This window comes from Pagrus pagrus (assembly GCF_965226575.1).
Source record: "Pagrus pagrus genome assembly, chromosome: 1".
Taxonomy (NCBI): domain Eukaryota; kingdom Metazoa; phylum Chordata; class Actinopteri; order Spariformes; family Sparidae; genus Pagrus; species Pagrus pagrus.
In genome coordinates, this window is record NC_140185.1 from 28,840,612 (window position 1) to 28,864,172 (window position 23,561).

Genomic DNA, 23,561 nt, shown 5'->3' on the forward strand with positions numbered 1-23,561 from the left:
AGCAAAAAACAGGAAAAGACATTAAATAATTTGGCTTCTGTATCTCATAATTACAGGATTATTTTCCCGCTGTCATTACAGTGCCAGTGTAAAGTTGTAAATTATTCACTGACAACACACTCTGGTCTGTGTGAGGTCAGTGTCAGTGTCCTTCTGCTATATTTATCTGATCATCATGACATTATTTTGTGGTAACAGCACAAAGATCTCCTAATTTTAAGATCTCTTTTATGAAATATGGAAGTCAAAAAGAAGTGAAGATGATTTTTTCTTTTTAATGAACGCCATGCTCTTCCCAGATTTAAGTCATCTTTTGGGTGATTATCACCTAATTCTTTCTGTGAAAGATCTATTAAAGCTCTTAAACCATTTATCCAGTCTGTCTCTGTGTTGACATGGATGTTGATCCGGTTTGTTGTCCTGTGTAGAGATTATGTTTTGGGCGGGAGCCTTTCCCGAGCAGTGTGCAGTGCAAACTGTTGTTAACAATGTAGTTTGAATGAATCTGTGCAATGGACACATTTTTCAATAAACTCAAAGTGGTTGCTACTTTGTGTTATGCTTCTTGTTGTCTCTGGTGAAGCAGTGCTTGTTTTTCTTTGTTGTTGTCGATCTCTCTTCCTTTCACGTCATACATTAAGTCGTAGCTGAACTGAATAACATTGACTTCAGTCCCTACCCCTGAAACGTGTCATTTTTTCATCATAACATTTTGCTAAAACTACAAAACAAAGGTAAATACAATGACTGCAATCTCGCAAAAAAAAAAAAATAATAATTTTGATGCTCCAGCGTTCTAACGATAGACAATCTTTTTGCGGCGGCCATTTTCCTCAGGATGGGAGGCTCAAATGCTGGGATAATGTCAGGCTGCTTTGTTCCAGACTACAAGTCGTATAAACGTTGGGAATCTGAAAAATTGTTATCACATCTTCAAATTTCACAGCTTCCCAAATGATCAGCAACTGAAAAAAGATGAGGGCACACCTCTTTTTAATGAACTTCACTGCTTCTTCTATTTGACATCAAATTCTTTTCAATAGCTTCCATGTCATGTGATCCAGTGACTCCAAACCAATGCTGAAATGTATTACTAAATGGGAAAAATAAGACACCTTTTTTTTTTTAAATGGATTTTACTGCTTCTTCTATTTTTTATTTTAGCAGACTCCATTTGTAACTAACATTAGCTAGGCTGCTGTTGCTCTCTGGTAGCGGAGCGGAGAGGGACACTGAGACGAGGCACTCAAGAACATGGATAAGGTCACATCCTTTGGACTGACGTGGAAAGTCTTGAGTCCTTCACAAAGAAATCCAATCCAGCAGCATTAAACAAACATCCGCAGCTTGCGTAGACAACTGAGAGAGACGGGGAAGGTCTCATTGTTTATGTCATTTTACAATCTGCTCACATTTGGCCAATAAAAAAGTGATTCAAACATATAAATTGCTACAAATTGTTACAGAGAGCCTCTTAAAGATCTTAAATTTGTTAAATAGCATGCATATAAAGACTGAGATGCACTTTGGACTGTCCAAACACAGAGTAGCTACAATATTTGACTCTATCTGTAAATTTCTGCTTTTTGTTGCCTATAAACACATTAAATTGACATTTGTTTTTTCTTTTTTTGTGTTATTTTACATTGTGTCATTTCATATCATTCATATCCTTTCTGGTTGTAAATTGACAATCCTGCATGGATAATGATTTGTTATATATGCTCTAAAATGTCCAAGTAAAAAAGTAAAAAACAAAAAAACAAAAAAAAAAGAATACAAGATGATGATGTAAATCACATGAGGGGGGAAATAAAAGATTTAATCTTACTCACGTTGTTTTTGTTTAAAAAAAATAGCAGCTGTTTCATACTTAATAACCAGCCCCTTTTTAAATAAATCCCCACCCATCTCCTCCTATTTCTGCTGTCAGCCCTCGGTCACCCTCTTGCTTCCCACAATCCTTTGCTTTCATCTCTGCTTGTTTTATCCCGGTTCTTCTTTTGTGAATGAAGCCGCAGAAACGCTCACAGCTGTGGTGGATTTGGAAAAAAACAGGAAATCTTGTCTTCCTTTTCTTGCCTCTCTCTCACATTATTTCAACACATTCCTTCTGCTTCTCCATTTCAGCTCTGACCCCCTTGTGATCCCATTAAACACACACACACACACACACACACACACACACACACACAGAGAGAGAGAGAGAGAGAGAGAGAGCGAGCGAGCGAGCGAGCTCATCCTTCGTCCTCCCTTGTGTTTTTGCGAGTAAAGGGAAGTTTGACTCTCTTTGAGGAGTTGACCATTTTGGACTGTCAAAGCAAGAATCACTCAATCACTGTTGGTTCTTTGTTTCAGTCATAGTCAAATTAATTTCTTTCGAGAAAGAGAAAGTACACAAAAATCGCATATTGGCCCCATTCCCGCTTCCCTTCTGTGAACGCGAATGTGCCGGAAACAGTTGTTCACTGAACGGCTCATAATTTGAGCCGTTCGGTCCGATAACATATGGAAAGTCTAGAAGAGCCTCACGGTTAAATTATTTTATCCCTATTCAAGTTAGCCTGGTGCTAAACCGGCAGTTAGCCCGCTTGGTCGGCGATCCAGGTATTTTCATAGCTGGGAAGTCTAGCCTTTTTGGCTTGAAAACGTCCTTAATAGACCGCATCCCAAATTCCTTCTTTATTTACGCACCACCACTGGATGTTGATAATGCATCATCACTTTGCGCGGCAGAATTTAAGCGCGTTCACCTGGGTCTTACGTTTAGACCAAAGTCGAGCCGAGCCAAGCCGAGGTGATAAAAACCCATGAGTCAATTGGTTGAGTCAATCATGTAGCCCAATCATGTCGAACTAATTAACTGAATCATGTAAACCCGTTTGTTTTTTTGGTTTGTTTATTCGTTATGGCATCACTAAAGTGCATGTAAACACGTCAAATCATATTATTATCATAACGTGATTATTCCCAGTTCACGAGTTAGCACAACGAGTCCAGGTTCAAAATGGACGAATCGTTCACGGACCGCCCTGTACGCGCTGCTCCAGATGTGAACGTGAGTCGTTACAAGAGACCGAAGCACAGCAGCGACCACCGGACTGCACAAGGTCTGCTCCTCCTTTTGTTTTATAACATCTGTTTTGTTTCTCACATGTTTCACAATAAGCTGGTCCTGTTCAGATTACATTAACATGTAGATAGTAATCTGTCGGTTTAGATTTACATGGTGTCAGAGTGCAGCACTTCACACCAACACTTGGTTAAATCTCTGCAGCTGCAGCGGAGTGCAGAAACACGGCTTTTGCCTTTAGGTCTCATGTGAGGCGTTTTCTCAGCAGTGCTTTTTGTCAACATCAGGATTTGATGTTGGAGGCTATTTGCATTGCAGATGAAGTCCCAACACTTTTTCAAATTTTTCTATGAGTCTTCTACAAGTTTATATTCCTGGGGCATTTCGTCCTCGTCCTGGGATGAATAGATATCTACTGCTGTCTCGGAAAGTTACATTTGAAATCCTTGTTATTTGAAAGTTATTTGAAAGTTTAAAAAAAAAAAACGACGAACATTTTGTGAACAACAACATGTCCCATGAGTCTCAGCCCCTCGGCCTGCTGTCCGAGCTTCATGGGAGCTGTAGTCGATCAAGGCTTTTTAAATGAACAACATGTGTGATCGGGGATTGAGAGCTGCTTGTTCAAACAATCACTGAAGAACAAACAGGAATAAAATGTGTGAATTTTGTCAAGAAACAGTCTTTTCAGCTCTGCTTATCAATTCCGGAAAATATCTTTGGAATTTGGGATTTCTGGTACTTTAATCCACATTTCTGGATTCAACACCCACACAAACATGTTGCTAAAGCTTTATAAACACATCTGTGATCACAGAACAAACATGATCTGTATAGCCAGTGAGGAAGTAGGCTAAATCTGCATTAAAGCTTCAAATTAGTAGACAGTGTTTTTGAAGTAGTCACGGTCATTATGCATCAGAAAAATGGCTGAAACTAAACATAGCTTTTGTGTTTAATATATGTTTCTTTTATTACTCAAATACTGTGACAAGAATAAAAGCAGTGACATAGAGTAACTGAATACATTTATTCAAGTACTGTACTTAAAGTCAACTTGTCGCGGGTCAACCCACTCAAACTCGCCTATTGGCCCCATTCCCACTTCCCGCAGGCAAGGCTGTGATTTGTATCTGAGGAGTTACGTTCTACGTCACTGATGTGAAGTGTCACGCCACAAATGCGATGGAAACAGGGAACAACACCAAGTCAACACAAGTCGAAAACGCTAGCTGCATGGCTAACAGCAGCTACAGTTAGCAGTTACTCTGGTGATATGCTGCCCCCTGTCTGTTATGAGTATGAAATTGGCAGGTGGCCAGAAATTCTTACATATTGCACCTTTAATTAGATAACTTTTCTGCCAATGCATGCTACATCAGAGCCAAAATAGGGTATTATAAATGATTTAATCAGAAAACAAGAAGAAAAAAAAGATAAAATTAAATTAAGAAAACACAAAATCGCTGAATATCAGATCCAAAAATCAGCCATAGTATACAGTAGGCTATATACATACATTAACTTGTGCCAGTACTTTTGAAATTCAAGTACATTATTGACAGAAAATTAGTTTTGATGTATTTTTAAGTGTATTTAAGATTTAAGTACTATTTGTACTGACTACTCACTGTTACCAAAGTAATATTTTAACATGATATCATTATTTTACTGAAGTATCAAGGAATCAAGATATCAATCAGACTCGAAATGACAGCTAACTTGACTCACTTTAGTGCAACATGGATGCAGCGCATTCAAGTGAATGGCCATATTAGTGTTTTCAATCTATGTCTGTCTGTTTGTCCATAAGATGTCTGCTGAGCTCTTCCCTGCGAGCAGGAACAATGCGAGTCCTCAAAGCACCACAATAGGAGGCAGCAAACCTTTACACCGCTTCATTAAGGGGCAGCCCAAGACCGTTGGCGTGAGACACGCACACACATACACACACACATACCTGTATTCAAATGATTTTGATTATCGTGTATGTAAAGTGGTCATGCTTGAGGTTGTTTTTGATTTTCCATTAGATCATCGTGCTGGTTTTGGGTGCAGGTCTCTTCGTCGTTTCCGTCTCACTCAGGCCAATCACTATTTACCTATGGACAGTTATCCCGCCTGGCTTGTTTCTGGGGACACTGGTAAGAAGAATTATTCATCAATGGATCGTGGCTTATGGATTCTTATGGGCTTATGGATTATATTATTGATGGTGCAATATGTACGATAGTAGATTAGTGAGTCTCATTCTCAAGTCATCGAATACTGATGCAATGGGATGGTGGTTCAGTCCGACCCACTAAGCCAAAGCGTCTGTATTTGACAACCTGGGAATGAGACTTACCAATCAACGATCTCAATGTAGAATTCCTTCTTGCACCTTTAATTTACGTATTTACTGAACAGTCAAATAACGAAGCAAAACCATGAAACATCCAGTTTGAACTCACTTCAGCTGTTAAGCACCAACAGTAGTCTGTGTTTCTGCTGTCATGTTTGAAGGATGGATTATAAAACTGCTTTTTCTGACTCCTCTTGTAGTTCATCGTATGTGGCATTCTGTACATTGTGGCAGAGCACAACCCGACCAAAAAAACAGTAAGATCTATTGTTATATTTTGAAGCAACACTAACAAGTTTTCTGAAAAACTATCTATTAAGAGGACCAAGAGAGTCCTGTGTGTAAAACATTAAATATCCACTTCAGACATGTTTTAAAGGTCCAGTGTGTAGGATTTAGTGACATCTAGGGATAAAGTTGCAGATTCAGACAGCTGAAAAACCCTCACACAACACAAAGGCCCTTTGCTCTTAATCCAAAACACTGTCTTTAGACAATAGATGTTTCAGCAGTAAAGCCAAATAACATAATAAAATAACAGTTAAAAAAGAAACATAATTTGGAGGAGCCACTGGCCACTGCATCTTCATGTGCCGCTTTTGACAAAGCAACAGTAAGTGCTCATTAGTGGGATAATAATTTGTCTGAAAACAAAACATTTTCAAATTGTACTACTTTCATTTAGTCGCTAATCAGTCCCTCTGTTAATCGACAGATTGAACACAATAAATGAATTGATTGATTTTCCACATTTGCAGAGCTCTCCATAGTTTCCATATGCTGCATGACCTGTTACCAACATTTGTAAGTTTCTGTCCCTCACATCTGTCTGTTGGTGTCTACATATAGGTAACCGCATCGTTGGCTCTGAGCATTGTGACCCTACTGGGGTCATTCTGGGCTATCCTGCACATCATGCCCAGCATAATATACACCTACTCCTACAGACACTACGAGATGCTAGATGACAACATGACAGAGATAGAGGTAGCACGGACATCATCACATGAGGTCAATCATATTTTTATTCATTAATATATGATCATTTTGCCCATTGTAATATTAATGTATTATTATTGCTGATTTATGGCTTTGTTATATGATATTGAACAATATTCTAACAGTTGGTGTATCTTGTCCTGATATGACAACTGGGTCAGTTTATACATTGATGATTTGCTCTAATCCAGCGTAGCAGCAAGCACATATCTACAGCACTGACCAGTTCAATTTCTTGTTACCCCAAGAAACATATCCATGACCACCTCAGTGATGTACTTCCCTGGGTAAAACATCACATCTTTATGTCAATTATTTATTAAACTGCATCATTATTAACAAAGACCCAACGTGTTTATTATTAAACAGGTAAATAAGACACTACAAAATAAAAATAAAAATTAAATACATTTTTCAATAACTGTTTTATTTCATATTATCATTTTTTATCACACTGTTTTGGGCAAAGTCAGTTATGTGATTGGCTGTTGACTTGACAGCCAATCACTTGTTTTCAACATCTGTGTGTACCTGTTTTTGTCCAGGCCATGGGAATATGTTTGGAATCGATCTACCTCTTCTACAGTTTTGTTGGTGCGATTATTTTAATTATAATGTCAGCTCTGGCCGGGTCTGCGCTTCGTTCCTCAAAGAGCCAGGTAAAAAAAACATTTCCACACATATTACAAACTGTGCTAAGTGCTGTGCATGTCCCACTCGCTAAGACAATATCTCACAATATTTGCTAAGCTTAAACAGCTGCAACATGACTCAGGACCGGTATTAGAGTGCTCTTCTTTCTCTTCTCCTCAGGCCATTGTTGTGATGAGTACAACGGCGACTGAAAGACCAGTTGAATAACGAGTGCAAGAGGAAGGGCGATGAACTGAGAAGAGAGAAGAACTAAGAGGCAAACAAAGATAGCAATGTTTATCTCCCTGTGGGTGCAACAGGATACATGATCCCTAAATATTAACCACTTCTCAAGTGGTTAACTATTTCAAATATTACATTTGAAATAGTTGGGGCCTCAAAAGAAGGATAACTAGTGATTAAAATGTCTATTTAGCTGATGTCCCGACAGTGAAGCATAACAGGAGAGAAATACTGTTTATCTTCAATTGTGAATTTGTTTTCCAGTACAGAAAAGTGTTAGTGACCCAAGATCATTACTGAACCACAACCCAGAACCACATGTTTTTCCTTTGGCTCTGTTGCACTCAGTAGTGAGACTGAACAGGTTTAAGCTGCAGTTTGTCATTCATCTGATATTCATTAATCTGTGTGTGCTATCCCAAGACTAACTTTCTATTTCTTTTTTGAAGTATTAAGAATCGCGTTGCTAAAGCAACAACTTTCCCCACTGTGTAGGAAATGATCTGCTACCTACTCTGCAGTCTGTCACTGGCTGACCTGTCTCAACACTTTGTTTGCACTACTACACCACAGGACAAAGGTCCGGGTGAAACCAGTGTGTGCGATACCTTGCGTGGGCTGTTTTTATTCTCAAAAACAATCACATTAATCAATGGCAGGCTTAAACTGCTCTTGTCACAATAATTCGGTACAAGTTTTTGATCAGGTACCACACAGAAAATGTTTATGATATATTCTTACAGTATATATATATATATATATCTTCTATTAATAAGAAAAACTTTTGGGTTGAGGTGGTGTTTCTCTCTAAGAGCATGACCTTATTTGCTTTGTTTTTTTTTTACTTTATTTCACTGCAAACAAACAATGAAATACTTTATTAACAATTTGTTAAACACCTGTTTATTGTGTAGTCGCAACTGATGTTTAGAAACCTTTATAATTGCTTAATAACGGGTTTATAAAGCATTTAACTGTTTGTTAATAATGAAATAACTCTTAACTAATGTTTAATTAACTACATTTACCATTTACAATGATGGTTATGATAACGTTTTACCAAACACCAAAAATCAAATATGAACAACTTATTAACTGCAGATTTAATGTTTGTTACTAAACCCCCTAATTATTTTCCACCAACGACTTGCTAACAAATTTATACTTATGGCTAAAATAATGAGAAACCTTTATTCTTTATTAATGCTTACTCATTGTTATAATTACTATATGACAGCGTATTAGAAATTAAATTTTTGTTAATGGTTTGAATCCAGAGCCTCATTTTTACTAAATGGAAACACAAAGTCATGTGAATTGTTTTCAGTGTTTTTTATCCAAACAGGTGGAATATGAAAATGAATATGAATATGAAATGTAATGTGACTAAGTCCAACCATAAACAAGTCACCTCTGGTAAAAATGTTCTCTCTGTTTTTACAATCTGAAGTGTTAAACTCAGAAGAACGTGACCCATTTCCACCTTTCAGTCCCTTACAGAAGAAATTTGGCATAGACAAGACGGAACATGCACTGAATCTCGTGGCTGCCCTTGATATCATGTCGGCTCATGTTTCAGCAGCAACAACATGAAGTACCAGCACTGTGACACTCGACGTACTGTCCTCACTTACAGGGGACAGCATGTGAGACGAGTCGCTAATAAATTTCTCCGTTAACAGGGAGAACATGGAGTGGGAGGTTATTCAAATCATGACATGTCTGCACACTTTCTGTGCCACTGTCACCATAAGTTTATGTTAAGGAAAACAAGCTGAAGCTTAGGAGGAACAGTTGTAGGTGTTTCCTTTTTAAACAACATTTCACATTTTAAGTACAGGATAGCAACACAAATCACACAACAATCAAGCACATATGAAGTTCATTATGTTACAGTAGGTTGAGATTGTGTTGATAAACTAAATCTGGAAACTGCAACAATAACAAAAATGGATCTAAAATGTCCATCACATCTGATCATATACACATTCAAAACAATATACAACGATCAGCCACAGCATTAAAACCACTGACAGGTGAAGTAAATAGCATTGATCATCTCATCACAATGCAGTGTTCCCCACCCACCCACCACAGGCATGGCAATGCGTCCTAACACACCACAAAAAACATTAAGTAAAGAAAGGCTTCAATGGGGGCCCTAAATCTGCCCACATCTTAATATGATCGACCATTCGTGGGATGTGTTGGAGCAAGTCCCATCCATGAGGAGCCACCTGGCAACCCACAGGACCCAAAGTATCTGCAGCCAACGTCCTGGAGCCAGATCCAACTGGACACCCAGAGGTCCAGTGTTCGTACCTCGGTGGGTCAGAACGAGCCTTGGCAGCACAAAGGGAACCCACACAACATGAGGCGGGGGGGGGGGGGGCATATCTACATGATGACAAACTCAATTTCTTTCACTGTTACAACATAAGACACTGTAATTAGTCTCTAATTTGAATTACACACCATACAGTATCCCATGAACAAAGGGAAACAATGACATGCATAAATAAAGGAATGGAAAATCTATCATTTGATTATTGTCATTAATAACACGTCATGAAAACAGTCAACAGTTTGAACAGAGAATATGAGCCTTAATAATGACACTTGACAGGCAACAATTATACAAAACCTTCGAAACTGTGACTGAAGCCATCATGAGTAACGTGGTGCCTATTAAACATGTACACTGTAGAAGACTGAATGGAATGGAGTCAGAATGTCAGTCTGACCAAAAATTTGCTACCAACATTGAGAGAATTCAAGGTGAACTCCACTATTGTATTTTATATACTTCCTCAAACATCAAGCAGATACAGAGCATCTTAAACATGCAGTCTCTGATTATGTACTTTCAACGCTATGACAACTCTATGACTGCCTTCATAGGTCATGTTCCATCTCTGATCCTCATCTCAGAACTTTACCTTAAAAAAGTCCTCATCGTCTTCCATATATCCGCCCGTCATGGAAGTCACTTCTCATAATCCTGAGAGCGAATGACACTGTCACTTTTGAGGCATTTTCTCAGTTGAAGAGGCAGTTGGCTTTTGACAATCACTGCCAATGACACAGCGCTGGTGAACACGCATGTGCTCTGAGACACGGTACTGGCGTGAAAAGGTCATGGGGCAGCGAGGGCAGGGGAAGGGCCGTACGCCAAGGTGGCTCCGCACATGTCTATTCAGAGAGCCTCGCTGGCTGAAGGAACGGTCGCACATAGAGCACTGGAAAGGGTGGTGGGCAGGAGTTGACAGATGAGCTGATATATTGGTTGGCGTTCTGGCTGAAAGGGTAGAAGGCATGCAGACAGACAAGGTAGATGGCACAGGGGCTTGTACAGAGTCTAACTCACTAGGAGTAGAACAGACTGTCATGGTAGTGGGCTGGCTCTCACCCTCCACAACCCCAGCTTTATGTATGACCTCAGCTCCTGGCCTGCTTTGCTCTCTACCGACAGATGTTCTTACTTCAACATTTGTTTCTCCAACCCAAGGTTTAGTCTTAGCATCATCACAACTTTCAGTCCCATTTCTGGCCCTAGCTCTGATTTTTCTCTTTGCAACCCCTGCTGCAGATGTTGCTTCATGCTCTCTATTATTATCCCCAAGACCATTTCCAGATGTGTCCTCCTGATGGAATGAAACCCATTTCTTTTGTTCGTCCCATCTGTGCCTGGAGGACACAAGCAACTCTGAGGGTTTGGTGCTAATGTCCAACAGAAGAATCTGGTCTGTAGAAGCAAAGTGCTGCCTCAGAGGACTGAGACCTGGACTTGCAAAAGTACCAACCTCCTCCTCATCACTGGACTGGTCTGAATGACCAGGGGGGCTTGATGGTTTGTGATCAGAGTCTTGGTGTGATGAGTATGAGTCCTCCTGGGGTAGGCAGTGATAATGAAGAAGTCCACGGTATGACTGCCAAACAAAATTATGCGTAGGGTCAGACGTGTTGTTGTCTAGAGGCATGGTAAAAATTTGGCGTGGCTCTGGGTTCTCATGTTCCAGATATGTGCGTCCATTATCGTTTTCCGTAGCTGTGTCTTTGTCGTCATGTTCACATTGGCTAGAGGCAGCATCTTTTGAGCCCGTCTCAGCTCTTTGCAAGTTTGGGTACCAGTCATTCTTAGGTCCATAGAGGTTACATTGGCTGTCCTGTCCATCTATTTCAGCTTGACACCAACTTGAATAACTGTGTTCCTCTTTCGCTACTCCCTCAGGACACAAATCTTCACGGTGAGGGTCACTTCCTGTTTCTGGATCTTGCACAGGAAGAGAGACTGCAGCTCTCTGACCTTGTGGCTCTTCCGCTGCAGTTGCCATCGTGATATTGTGGCAAACAGAGCAATCCAGTCGCTGATGTTTGGAGGGGAAATCATCAAGACTGAGATCAGATTTATTCTCTGATCCTCCTGAGAAACTGCTGCAATCATTAATTGTTGGCATGGATTCACTCCTGAGATGATTTGTGTGACTCTTATTCTGAAATGAATCACAATGAGCAGGGTGATCCTTATCATCTGTGATGTGGGTAAATCCATTGCCCATATGTTCATCATGATCCATATTGCTGCTGGGGTAATCCTGTTCTAGGATCTCAGATTGATCTGCATTAGATTTGGGACATGAATCTCTTCTTGCACATTGATCTGAACTATCATTATGCTCCCAACTCTTGTTTCTGTAATCCTGAATCTCTGCCCTATAATGTCTTTTGAGTTTAGAGGTAATACTCTCAACGATTCTGTCACTGTCTGTGCTTCCTGATTGTGAGTCAGGGGGCCTGCTGAAGTTGACTGAGGCCTGGGACACTGGATGGTAAGGAGGCATTGTAGAAACTTCTGCCATAGTGGCTATACTGCTGTGACGAATAACGGGCACTGCACTACAGCATGGACGTGGAGATGAGGGAGACGATGTGGAGGAGCACTGTGAGGTAGGATCATTCCCATTAAGCTGGGTGGTTGAGAAACGAAGAAGTGGGGAGTGACAGATCTCGTCTTCCTCTTTTCTCTGAGTTTGCTTTACCTCTGCTTTACTTTTCAGTGTCTTCTCTTTGCCAGCCACTTCCTCTTGCACCTCAGAAGTGTGGAGTAAATACAAGCTTGTCCTGTTTTCAGCTGTTCTCAGTAGCTCCTGCTCTGTGTTCATCTGCCAACTCTCTGGTTTTACAGTGCCAGCTGAATGAAACGGATCCCTTTGCACATCTTTGTCCACTCTGGACACCCTGTGCACTTCAACGGTGCTCTGAATCAAATCCTGAGGTGTCGGACAACTTATTTTTCTGCAGATACCTGTATTTACACTACTTTCACTGCTTTCAGGTGCAATACAGCTGGTACTGACATTACTCAAAGGGCTTGCATCAGAACATTGAGCCTCTCTCTCCAGTGAATTTTCTCTGCAAGTGTCTGCTAATGGCAGGTACTTACTAAAAGTGTTCACCATTCTACTGTAAGTATTTTCAGTGTCTTCATATGACTGATCTTCAGCTTCTGTGGATGCATTTGTATCATGTGCAGGATTAACCTGAGTCCTCAGAGCCTCCTGCAGTTCATCCATATGTAGGTGGCGGGCAGCAGTGAGCAGATTGTAATACTGTTGCTGGCTACAAGTGTGTGGCAAGGCCCCTGTGTAAATGTAGTCCAAAACAAGACCCAGTACAGAGCCAGACAGATATGACGCCTGCAGTTCCACCAGGGCACCAGCAGAGGACAAGATAGATGCGAACACCGGGCTAGAAGCTGCCAGGACACACCTGCAGGAGCAAAGACAGGCAATGCAGCATAAGACATTCAACATGCTATACAAACCAGAATGACACCAAGGATGAAACCAGTTTATTTTGCTTACCTGTGTGCAGGGTAGAGCTGACCTGGATTCTGTGTCTGTCTGACCACACAGTCACAGAACTGAGCTTTTTCTCTTTGGAGGCTCAGACATGCCAACAGGGATGCTGCGTGGCCACCAGCTTTCTTGACACAAGGTGCCACCTGGAGAGTACAGAGCTCAGTCAATAGCAGTTATCGCTGTTCAGATGACAAGATTTAACAGAGGCAGAGCACTTGATCAAGCCCAAATGCGCTCCACTGTAATAGTCTGTCTTTTCAGTGTTAACTTTTATTGGGGTCGAACAGATCTGAGGGTTTTCTGATTGCTTTATAGACCTGACATGCACCATAGGTTGCTACTCAAAACTATAACAGGTGTTTAGAGTTTCCAAGGCAGTGAATGTTTCTACTGATTAGAACCTTATGTCCATATTCCTGCCAGAATGAGCGTAAATGTCCAATAAATGTGTAAAAACAGGCGTCTTCTCTTTTGCGCAACAGTTTAAATCATGTAGAGACATTCATTTACAAAGTTTACCAGTTTTCTGTAACTACATTGTAGTTTGAGCACAAAGTTTTAGCAAACCTGACTTATTAGTTAACATAAAGTCACAGTAGTCACTGCAGTTGTACAGACTGCTAGATCATCTCCATCAAGTAGGAATAAATATTCTCTTACCTCCATGTTATATTGAGAGCAGAGCAACAAACTCCTACTATCCTCTGGTGTGCAGTGAGCAGCGTGAAGCTCCCAGCGTGCAGTGTCCTGCCAGTGTCTTCCTTGCAGTTGAATGGAGAAAGGAAACGACATGGTAGCTATATAGTGCCAGTCTACGCACACTCTCATTCGGAAAACAATCACACGCTTTTCATACTGGGAGCTGGGCGTGACGCGGAAGGACAGGTGCCTATAAGAAGCGCTGGGGTCTAACGTCAGAATTTCCATGGCCCGTTATGGAGAGGGTCTGAGACCAGCCCACAGAGCACCAACGGGAGACCACAGAACTGGAGATAGTAGATCCAACGTTTCTATTCACGTCACGAGAAGTTGGCACGAGGAAAGGCATTTTTTGAAATGCACAATTTTTTTTTTTACCAAATTGTTCTTATGAAAGAAGAATTAAGTACAGGACAGTCTCTGTCATTCATGCTTGAAATAATCAGAATTATTCATAATGAGTTGATTCTCTATGGAAGCTTCCCTTTTTGTCTTTCTCCTGCAGGAAGGTCAAAGGTCGGGGTCTATTACATAATAGTTAATAGAAACACTGCAGGGAGTGTGAGCTGTGGGGACTGGAAGTGGAATAAACGCCTCAACCCACAGTTTACAGAGCAGTGCATCCGTCTGTCTAATCATGTCTATCTGCTCTAATTCTACGAGAGGAAGCTTCTCCAGTATCAGGACTATGAGACGGCCCACCGGCTGACGCTTTGTTGACAACTCCATACTAAGCCATCTCTCCACCCTTCCACACCATGTGCTTGTCATGCCTCTTAATATGTACGGTACTCTGATGTTACAGCCATCCTACGAGCTGCCCACCACGCAAGTATTTCCCTGGAAACTGTGCAATGGAAACACTACTTCAACACGCACTATCACACCGTGACCTAATTCTATGAGTCTTATGGCATGAACAAGTTAATGACTTGTTACGAATTTGACTAATTTTGGTGCTAAAAAAAAACTTGCACATCATATATATTAATGCAAAATATGTATATAAAAACACATAGATGCCCTTTTTAGGTATACTACCCATTAAAAACACTGACAGAGAACATTAAAAGAGGCTTATATGTTTACTTTAAAATTAAGACTTCAAACTCATTTGTAATTTTTAATACAGAACATAACATATTGGTCATATAGTGTGGTTTGCCTAATGTTATGGTGTGAGAGTAATACATTTATTAATGTACAATGGTGCTTTAAATATCTTAGTGTGCCACATAGACATATTGTGTCAGAATGCAATTTAATTAAAAATACTTAACAAAATTTGGGGTCCCTGGAGTGAACCAAAACCAAAAAAAATAAACAAAAACATGTAATTTAAAAATTCAGATGCACCGTCCTATGAAAAATAAATGATGATGATGATGATCGCAGCTCATGGGTTCGAGACCCGGCTTGGTATGGAGTTTGAACGTTTCTGTGATGAAATGGCAACTTATACAGGGTCGGCTTGGATCAGCTCCAGCACCCCGTGCCCCTTACAGACGACGGATGATATAAATTCAGTTATACAATAAGCAGTAATGACAGGCAGACACACAAAGTACATGGTGTTTCCTGGAGAGACAGTGGCTTTGAGTATTTCCATTGGTGACATAGCTCACGTACTGTACCAGTTGCTAAGTAGAGAGGGTCTCCCTCGGCACACACAGCTGCAACATTTGGAAACATATCAGGCTCTGGGTCTGTATTTATAAGACAGCTAAAAGGGCAGTTCAAAGAGCTATAGTAGCAAAAACCCTGAAATTAATCAGAATCACACAGGAAAAAGTCAGAAAAAACAGCCAATGCCAACAACCTGCCCTGTAATACACTCACACTAAGGTATTTTTCCGGTGCCTGGGTATTTCCCTTTAGCACCACCGTCAGGCAGGTCTTTATACTCAAATCTTATAAACCCGGAATGGGCTAATTGCCCAAAGTGTGTGAACTGACACTCCTGGTGGTTATATAAACTAGCACTCGAGGTTATATTTACTATTTTTACTACTGAAGCGACTGCAGCCAAACATCTCGGGCAGACACACACCAAATATCAAAACGACACAGCTTTAAGTGGTTGAGTACTCCCAAAGCTAACTTTCTGTACTACTGTATCTGCAAGCACAAGGTACACATTCATCCTTTCTGCACAGGCATGCATGTATGAGAAGGATTCAACATGATGTCTCTGCCAGCAGAAGCACGGTAAACAACACTGCACATTGGCCGGTATTTTGCATAATTTGCATCATATTTAGGGACTGGTGCTCTTCACAGGTGTAACATAGCTCAGTGGCTTTTACAGTACTTATACTGAAAGACGTTTGTACAAGTACACAGTATGAAATTCAATCCAAATGACAACAAAAGACAGTGTTTGATAACGTTGAGAAGTCGCATGGAGTCATGACTGTCTTCATTGTTAACCACGGCTGCTGATGAAAATGTGACTCACGCAGAAACCATGTTCACAGATGTGGATAATAAATCCATGGTTCGTTCACATTAAATTCTAATGAAATAGCCACAGATAACATTAGCACCTGTTTTTTCTTGTATTTTCCTGGAAGTCAGAGCGACTAGAAAGAGAAGGGTTGATCTTCACCCTTATAGACACGAGAGAAACTTCCTGGATTTTCTGACTTATTCTAACTCAAACTTTCTTAAACCTAACCAGGCCATTTTTGTGCCTAAACCAAACCAAACTGCGACTGTTTCAAGGGTGTATCATGTAGCAGGCGTGTCCTGCAGTACTGTGACCTACTTGACTAGGGAGGGAAAAAAGCACATGACGCTGTTGGCAGGCGACCATTTGAAACGAGCTGTTACCTTGAATAAAATTACGGATTTAAACATTGTTGGAAAATTTTGGGGATGATATAAGTAAACAACTCAACAAATGTGCAACAAAATTCTTAAACATTTTTATGTGGAAATGTGAAATGCTTTGCCTTTAGGCACTCAACTTTTCTGGCAAAAGTTAACAGAAAAGTAAAAGGACTACTAAGGGACAAACTGAAACTTTGCCCAAATGATGGCATTAGTAGAGGAAAAGTCAGGGTCATTAAACCACTGGGTATCATACATAAACATGTGTTTTATCAAAATGTCTGCCAATTCGATATGTAGATGAGATATTTCAGTCTGGACCAACATCTAACCTTAGCCCGCCATCCTTGGAAACGCCCTGCACGCTGCCTTTCTCAGCCGTCAGTAAATGGCCATGATATATTGACAAAATTGTCCTCCTGTGTAATCACAGATGTCCTCCGAGAATAGCTTCGATGTTAAAAATGTACATATGGCACCTCAAATAAAAACCATTAAATAGCATGCTGAAACATCGGGCCAGACACGCCAGCTGACTACATACCAACCCTGCTTCTGCAACACATACAGTATGAGGGTCCAGCTGTTTATTTCTTGTCCCAGTTCCATTTTTACACATGTAACATCATCTTCACCTTGCAACCAGCTCACTCACACATCCAGAACATTGTAGTCATGATATTTGGTATCACACTATTCTTAGCTCCTTGGCATGGCACGGTACACACTCATCGCTGCATTAACACCTCAGCGAAAACACACACAGTAGCACAGGACAGCGGGTCAGCTTAAGGACTCGGCTGCCGGCAGAAGTACCTGGCAGCAGAGTGATTCAAATTAGACTGGGGAGCATTCCAGAGCAACAGAGCATCTAGTTGGGGTTGTGATGCACATCATATATTTAAGGGGCAATGTCCTTCCTCTTTTTCCTCTATAATTTCCTCTCAGTACATATTATCTATCAATAAAAGGAAAAATAAAATAATAATAAATAATAAATAAATTAAATAAAAGTCTGATATAAAAGATATTTTAATTTGCAATGGTCCTTGGATTTAGCAGCAGTACCCAATCATACACAAATTAAGTTACAGTAAATCCAATGGAGAGCAGTCAGGGTAAGAGAAAATGACAGTAGCAGCAAAAAGCCTTTACAACACAGTTGAGTCACTGTTTACAGTTTTTGTTGATTTCTGGCATTCATTGGTCAAAACTGAAGTCACATTGTGGAACCTCTTCAGTGAACCAGAAGTTTATGAGGACCAAAATGTGAAACACGTTTCACTGCTTTCACACAAATTGCTTCAAATGACCACATTTTACAAAATCCGTGAAAATGCCAACAGTTTTGAAAACAGTAAAATAAATTATTAATCATTCAATACACAGTCCTGTACACCATGAGTGACAATACTGTATACATGTTAATGTTTTTGTTCATTTTTTAATTATTACTGCATGCCTGGGATTTCTAGTAATTTTTTTGTTATTGTTGTTTCAACTTTTAATTCGCAAGTAAATAAATATATCCCTATAGGAAAAAATATGCAAAAAAATAAAGGGTAGTGAAGTAATTCTATAATAACATAATCCTTTATTGATCCCCAGAGTGGAAATTCAAATGTTGCAGCAGCAGAGACAAAGTAGCCTGTAGAAAAGGTAAGCGCAAATAAAAATTGAAATAGTAATAAAATACTGAAAGATGTGAAAAAAAGGAAACATCAATTTAAATTTAAACTCCAAATTGTGTACCACCTCCTGTTGCTAGTGTTTTTAAAACAGGTGTTAACAGTGACAATGTATGCTTTCAGACTGAGAATTGTTGCCAGGGTTACAGTCAAATGAGCGATAACTTGATAGCTTGTTAGCAAAAAATGTAAATGTGACACGTGTCCAGGAGATTCTTTATTTCAAATTCAAATTCTGAAACCAGACATTAATAAGAGTTGTCCCACTTTTGCTGCTGTAGTCACTCTGATTTAGTATAACTCATTCTACTGTAAATGTTTGTCAATGAAGACTGTATGTGAAGCAGCTGGACTGTTAAATGTGCAAATAGCAGAAGGAGGGGAGGTAAGGCTTCTCATGTTTCAACAGCCTCTCTCATATCTTAAGTGTTATAATATTCTGTATGTGGTCTATTCTTGGATATTTCATCAGAGAGTTGGAGTACCGGCAACAGTGCTGCCAGCAGTAGCAGCGGCAGTAGTGCTACTCTTTACAACACAAAGGTAGGTCTAACTTGTTCCGTCAGAGGCGAATGCATTCAGGAAAAACCTTTGGAACAATTAAAGTCCAATCTGTAACAGAATCTGTCAGACCGAGTCAGAGAACAGATCTCTGGACCAATCGCAAGCCTCGTTCTCGTCATCAAGGATGTAACAACTTGATGCATCCAGACTCCTCTTAGCAACAGTCTCACTGTCACTATTTCCTGTTTGTACCAGATCTCTCTGTGATGATGTGAGAGTTTGATCCAACAGAGTTCTTTTACATTTAACTCCACCTCCCTGCTGCCCTTCCCAAGTGAAACCCAAAGTACTGCTGCCGTCGTCAGTCAGCCTTCTTCTTCTGAGCTTCACACTCTGTTGTGTTTTAACAGCGGGAGTGGGAGGAACAACAATCTCTTCACTGGCTTCATACTCACACACAGTCACATCACAAGCACTTGAGTCACATTTGTGGTTGATCCCTCCTGTTGAGGCTGTCTTTAAAGCCTCTTTCTGGACCCTCGGGTGTTGCTGAGCCAGCATATGGATTTTATGCTTGTCTGGTTTCCAGAATCTCCTTTTTGGTGTAAATCTGTGTTTGCTGGATGTCGTCCCCCACACCTGGTTTTCTTTTGTAGACTCTCTGTCACAGTGGCTTAGCTGGTTAGCACCGACACAGTTAAATCTACTAAGAGGAGTGGTGTTTTTGGCTGCCTTTTTACTGTCCAATTCAGGCAGATTTCTGTTAAAAGCACAAGAATCTTGACCTAAAGTCCAGGTTCCATGTGAGGAGGCAGGTGATCTTGATACAACAGCTACTTTTACAATCGGGGTGGACTGAGAGGGAGGGATGAAGTCAAGATCTTGTGTGCCTAGTGGAATTAAACTGTCTCTGTTAATGCATTTATTATGTTTCGGTCTCTGGTTGTCTGGTGTTGAACGCACGGGACAAACTTCTGTGTTTGTCCTGACAGTCTCTTCTTGTGTGGTGAGTGTGTTTGAGTTCATATCGGTCATGAGAGAGCTACTGAAGAGGTCTGCTGAACAATCGTAGGCATCCCCTTCAAGCTGCTCTTCTTCGTTTTCAAAAGACAGCGAACTAGCTTTCTCGTCTTCCTGATTACACTCATGGAGACAAATGTTTCTTGCTTGACTCTTGTTTAGACATCCAACAGGATTCTTACACACCTGCTCAGATAAATCATGTTTGCCACCTCCATTCGGTGCAGGTGAATAAGTGATATCCGGTAACATCTGTGAGTTGCTGTCTGTTATCTCTGTGTTAGTTTGACGAACAGAAGTTGAGCTGACTGATAAGTTCTTGTCTTGTGATCTGATTTCCAGATTGTTTCTTGCCGTCTCTTTGTGATTTTGCACATGGTGTGGCTTTGTTTCACAAACAATGTCTAAATCTTTGTTTTCCTCACACAAAAACTCAGTAAGACTTTCAGAGAAAGGCAAATCCTCCCAAGCCAAAGAGCTTGGCAAAAAGGTTTTGTTGACTTGTCTGGTCGAAAAACATTTCCCCTTGGAGCTGTTGTGGCCAGGTGGGGAGGGACTGAACCATGTGTTCAGGGTGGGGCTCTTTCCAACAGCTTCCTCAATGGACGGGTGTGGGTATTTGGCAAATGGATGATTGTAAGAACTGCACTCCAAAGACAGAACAGGTGACAGCACCTTCTCCTCTGTGACTTTATGGTCCTCCAGGCAGACTGTCTGTGCACGATGTGGTGTTTTAAAGTCTGTCTGTCGACTGTTATCATCGCCACTGTCCTGGGAACTGCATCCTTCCTCCTGCTCCGCTGATGAAGTCACGAGTCCTAGTGATTGTTGCCATGGAGGTGTTGGAGTAAGGGTGCTGTCTTGTGATCTAGGATAAAGTAAAACGCAACTGTAAAGAAATGTCACGAAAGTGAACAATTTATGCAGTGACACCACCTGACACATCTTATAGTCATTACCTTAGCAGTGACTGGGAAAAAAGACCTGAGGCACAAAGTGTGCCATCGTTGAAGCTTCTGGCCGGAGACTGACGTGCAAGCAGTAGCAGGGTTGTTGCTGGGGGTCCGGAGGTTTTACTGGGATCAGTGGATGCAGCTTTCTGAAGAAGGATCTGATAGTAACTGACCACTGTGCAACCTCCCAGGCCTGTAGCTTTGGGGAGAATCATCTGACTGGCGATAAAGTGAGGCGTGTCTTTGGTGCTGGAGCCATTCCAAACAGGCCCTCTTAACCAAGGCCCACTTTCTGTTTCGGGCAGCTGAAGGACACAAACAAGAGCAGGGATGGTTGAGAATAAGATGGCGAGGTAAACATCAAATTTTGTAAATGTTGTTTAAATATGTATGGTTATAGCCTGACCAGAACTGGATTTTTGAGGCCAATACCAATATTGACAATTGTGTGTTCAAACTCCGATAATATATCGGCCAATAGTACATTTTTTAAACATTAACAAACAGTCTTGATACAAATACCTTAGAATTATTTTTATCCAGGCTAGTAGCATGACTATGAATGGCAATGTCGGTCTGTCAGCTAGTGAGTCAACCAGACTGAAATATCTGAACAACTACATGATGGAAAGCCATGACATTTTGTACAGACATTCATGGTTCCTAAAGGATGAATAATACTGACTTTGTTATTCCAGATCTTACTTATCTTGTGAAATATCTGGATTTGCAGAGGATTTTGTTACACAAATCCCTGGGAACACACAAAATTCTATTTGGAAACTAACCTATCAAATTTCTTGTATTGGTACAAGCATAACTCACTTAGACATCCAATACCCAATCGCAATTGTACCTTTAAACCAAAGATGAAATGTCTGCCAATGAAACAGTCTTCGACAGACTTCAGCAACAATGTGGATCTGGTTGATGCTTCGACTGGTCCATCCAAGTCCTCCACTAACCTACAAAATTACAGACACGACAGAAATCCACAAGTTGAGCTTTTTACACGTGCAACACTGATACTGGTTGAACCTAAAGTTACCTAGCTAACCTCAACTATTGCTTTGTAGTACATTCTGTGTACTCATTTTCCGTGCTCACCTCTGTAAACCACTTGCATGAATGCCAAAGAAAGGGTTCAAGCAGGCTCCAAATACTGTTACTCCAAATATACACCTGTCCCGGGCCACCTTCAGTGAGAGACGATATCTGTGATCAACCTGGTCTCTCAGACAGCTGTAGCCACACCTGGAACACCTGCATCTGTGGTGGAGAGACAGATAAACATATGTCCATGTCAGTGAGTAGGAGGAGGAGGATTTGCATTTCAGTTACAGCCATGACATAACAAAGTAGTAATTTTTCATTTTTCAGTGACGTCGCACAACTTGCAGATTAGTCACCGTCAAGATGTTTACAAATCACACAAATGAGTCTTTGCCGTTGGTTGTTTGTGTTGTTACCTCGTCGTATCCTGCTGTTCAACATCAATCCTCGATAAACAGCCTCTACAGCAGGGATAAAACAGGCGGGCATCTTGGACAGACAACACAACACAGTCCACCAGAGCCCGTCTCACAGACATCAAGTCTGTCTGTGGCTCTCTCTGCCCGCTGCTAACGCTAGCAAGCTAACTGAGACTTCTCACAATACGCAGGAGAGTCATATCAACACAGTTATCACAGCAGCAACCCCTTAACTAACAATTAGTTTAAAAAGCAGGGAACTAAATGTGGTTCAAAGCTTTAAAAACAAACTAAAAAGGCCAATTTATAGCTACTCATGAACTTTGGTCTCGTCAACAGGCTGATACAAGTGCTTCTTCTCCTTGTTTTGATTTACCGGCGGTCGGCCTGCCCGCTTGTAGGCGCATTACCGCCACCTATTGGTGTGGGACTGAAACAGTAGATCGGCCGTGTAAGAAAAACGACTTCTCTGCGAAATCTGTGGGAATTGTATTATTATAAACACTTGAAAACGTTTTTGTATGTATGTACTTAATGATAAGAATATTTCATTGTCTTTTTCTGTCTAAATTTGTGTCTGAAAGTGTAAAAAATGTAAAAATGCAAAAATAACTAAATAACCCTCCTGTTGTCTTCGGGTCATTTTGACTCGCTTTCAAAAGTCAATATGTCAGAACTTTGGTTTTCTTACATATAATTGCCTTAAAATTACACGAATGGCTCCATATTATGCTCTTTGCAAGTAGCATTAATTATGACTATTTTTTAAAAATTATGTGTGTTTTATTAAAATTTATAGCATCTGCGGTCTTCCCGGGTCAATTTGACCCGGCCACATTTAGTGGTGCAATGGGTCACACTATTGCACTTTCCAGCACAATGAACACACACACACGTACACAATGACCTCTTACTCACTGTCACTCTCTCTCTCTCTCTCTCTCTCTCTCTCTCTCACACACACACACACACACCCTTCAAAGCTACAGATGTGTAAACCTAATTTCATCACAACTTCTGATCTACCTACATGGGGCAACACACACACGCATACACACACATACACAACTTCAAAGCTACAGATGTGTAAACCTAATTTCATCACAACTTCTGATCTACCTACATGGGGCTACACACGCACACACACACACACACACACAACCTCAAAGCTACAGATGTGTAAACCTAATTTCATCACAACTTCTGATATACCTACATGGGGCTACACACACACACACAC

The 23,561-nt window shown here is 40.7% G+C and overlaps 3 protein-coding genes across 3 annotated transcripts; 1 reads left to right on the forward strand and 2 right to left on the reverse strand.

Moving 5' to 3' along the window:
• The first annotated feature begins 3,072 nt into the window (after window positions 1–3,072).
• On the forward strand, window positions 3,073–7,365 carry LOC311256855 (uncharacterized protein). The gene is made up of 7 exons (XM_084352239.1): window positions 3,073–3,110; window positions 4,887–5,000; window positions 5,107–5,217; window positions 5,618–5,674; window positions 6,267–6,428; window positions 6,962–7,075; window positions 7,230–7,365. Exons 2-7 carry the CDS (start codon window positions 4,887–4,889, stop codon window positions 7,275–7,277), a joined length of 606 nt encoding a protein of 201 aa, XP_084208365.1. The 5' UTR covers window positions 3,073–3,110; the 3' UTR covers window positions 7,278–7,365.
• A 2,947-nt stretch (window positions 7,366–10,312) lies between these two features.
• Window positions 10,313–14,000, reverse strand: LOC311256848 (uncharacterized protein; the record flags this gene model as incomplete). The annotated part of the gene is made up of 3 exons (XM_084352226.1): window positions 13,814–14,000; window positions 13,157–13,296; window positions 10,313–13,061 (listed from the first exon to the last, which is right to left on the reverse strand). Exons 1-3 carry the CDS (start codon window positions 13,979–13,981, stop codon window positions 10,313–10,315), a joined length of 3,057 nt encoding a protein of 1,018 aa, XP_084208352.1. The 5' UTR covers window positions 13,982–14,000.
• A 3,704-nt stretch (window positions 14,001–17,704) lies between these two features.
• Window positions 17,705–22,787, reverse strand: ddias (DNA damage-induced apoptosis suppressor). The gene is made up of 5 exons (XM_084353704.1): window positions 22,319–22,787; window positions 21,957–22,118; window positions 21,706–21,814; window positions 20,856–21,154; window positions 17,705–20,764 (listed from the first exon to the last, which is right to left on the reverse strand). Exons 1-5 carry the CDS (start codon window positions 22,438–22,440, stop codon window positions 19,000–19,002), a joined length of 2,457 nt encoding a protein of 818 aa, XP_084209830.1. The 5' UTR covers window positions 22,441–22,787; the 3' UTR covers window positions 17,705–18,999.
• Window positions 22,788–23,561: the final 774 nt, after the last annotated feature.

Coding starts and splice junctions, on each gene's coding strand:
- LOC311256855 (XM_084352239.1), top strand. CDS start 4,887: ATGTCTGCTGAGCTCTTCCCTGCGAGCAGGAACAATGCGAGTCCTCAA. Junction 5,218..5,617: donor GCTTGTTTCTGGGGACACTG/GTAAGAAGAATT, acceptor CTCCTCTTGTAG/TTCATCGTATGTGGCATTCT. Junction 6,429..6,961: donor CACGGACATCATCACATGAG/GTCAATCATATT, acceptor GTTTTTGTCCAG/GCCATGGGAATATGTTTGGA.
- ddias (XM_084353704.1), bottom strand. CDS start 22,440: ATGTCTGTGAGACGGGCTCTGGTGGACTGTGTTGTGTTGTCTGTCCAA. Junction 21,155..21,705: donor ATTTCATCTTTGGTTTAAAG/GTACAATTGCGA, acceptor TGTGTCCTTCAG/CTGCCCGAAACAGAAAGTGG. Junction 20,765..20,855: donor TTTTCCCAGTCACTGCTAAG/GTAATGACTATA, acceptor ACTTTATCCTAG/ATCACAAGACAGCACCCTTA.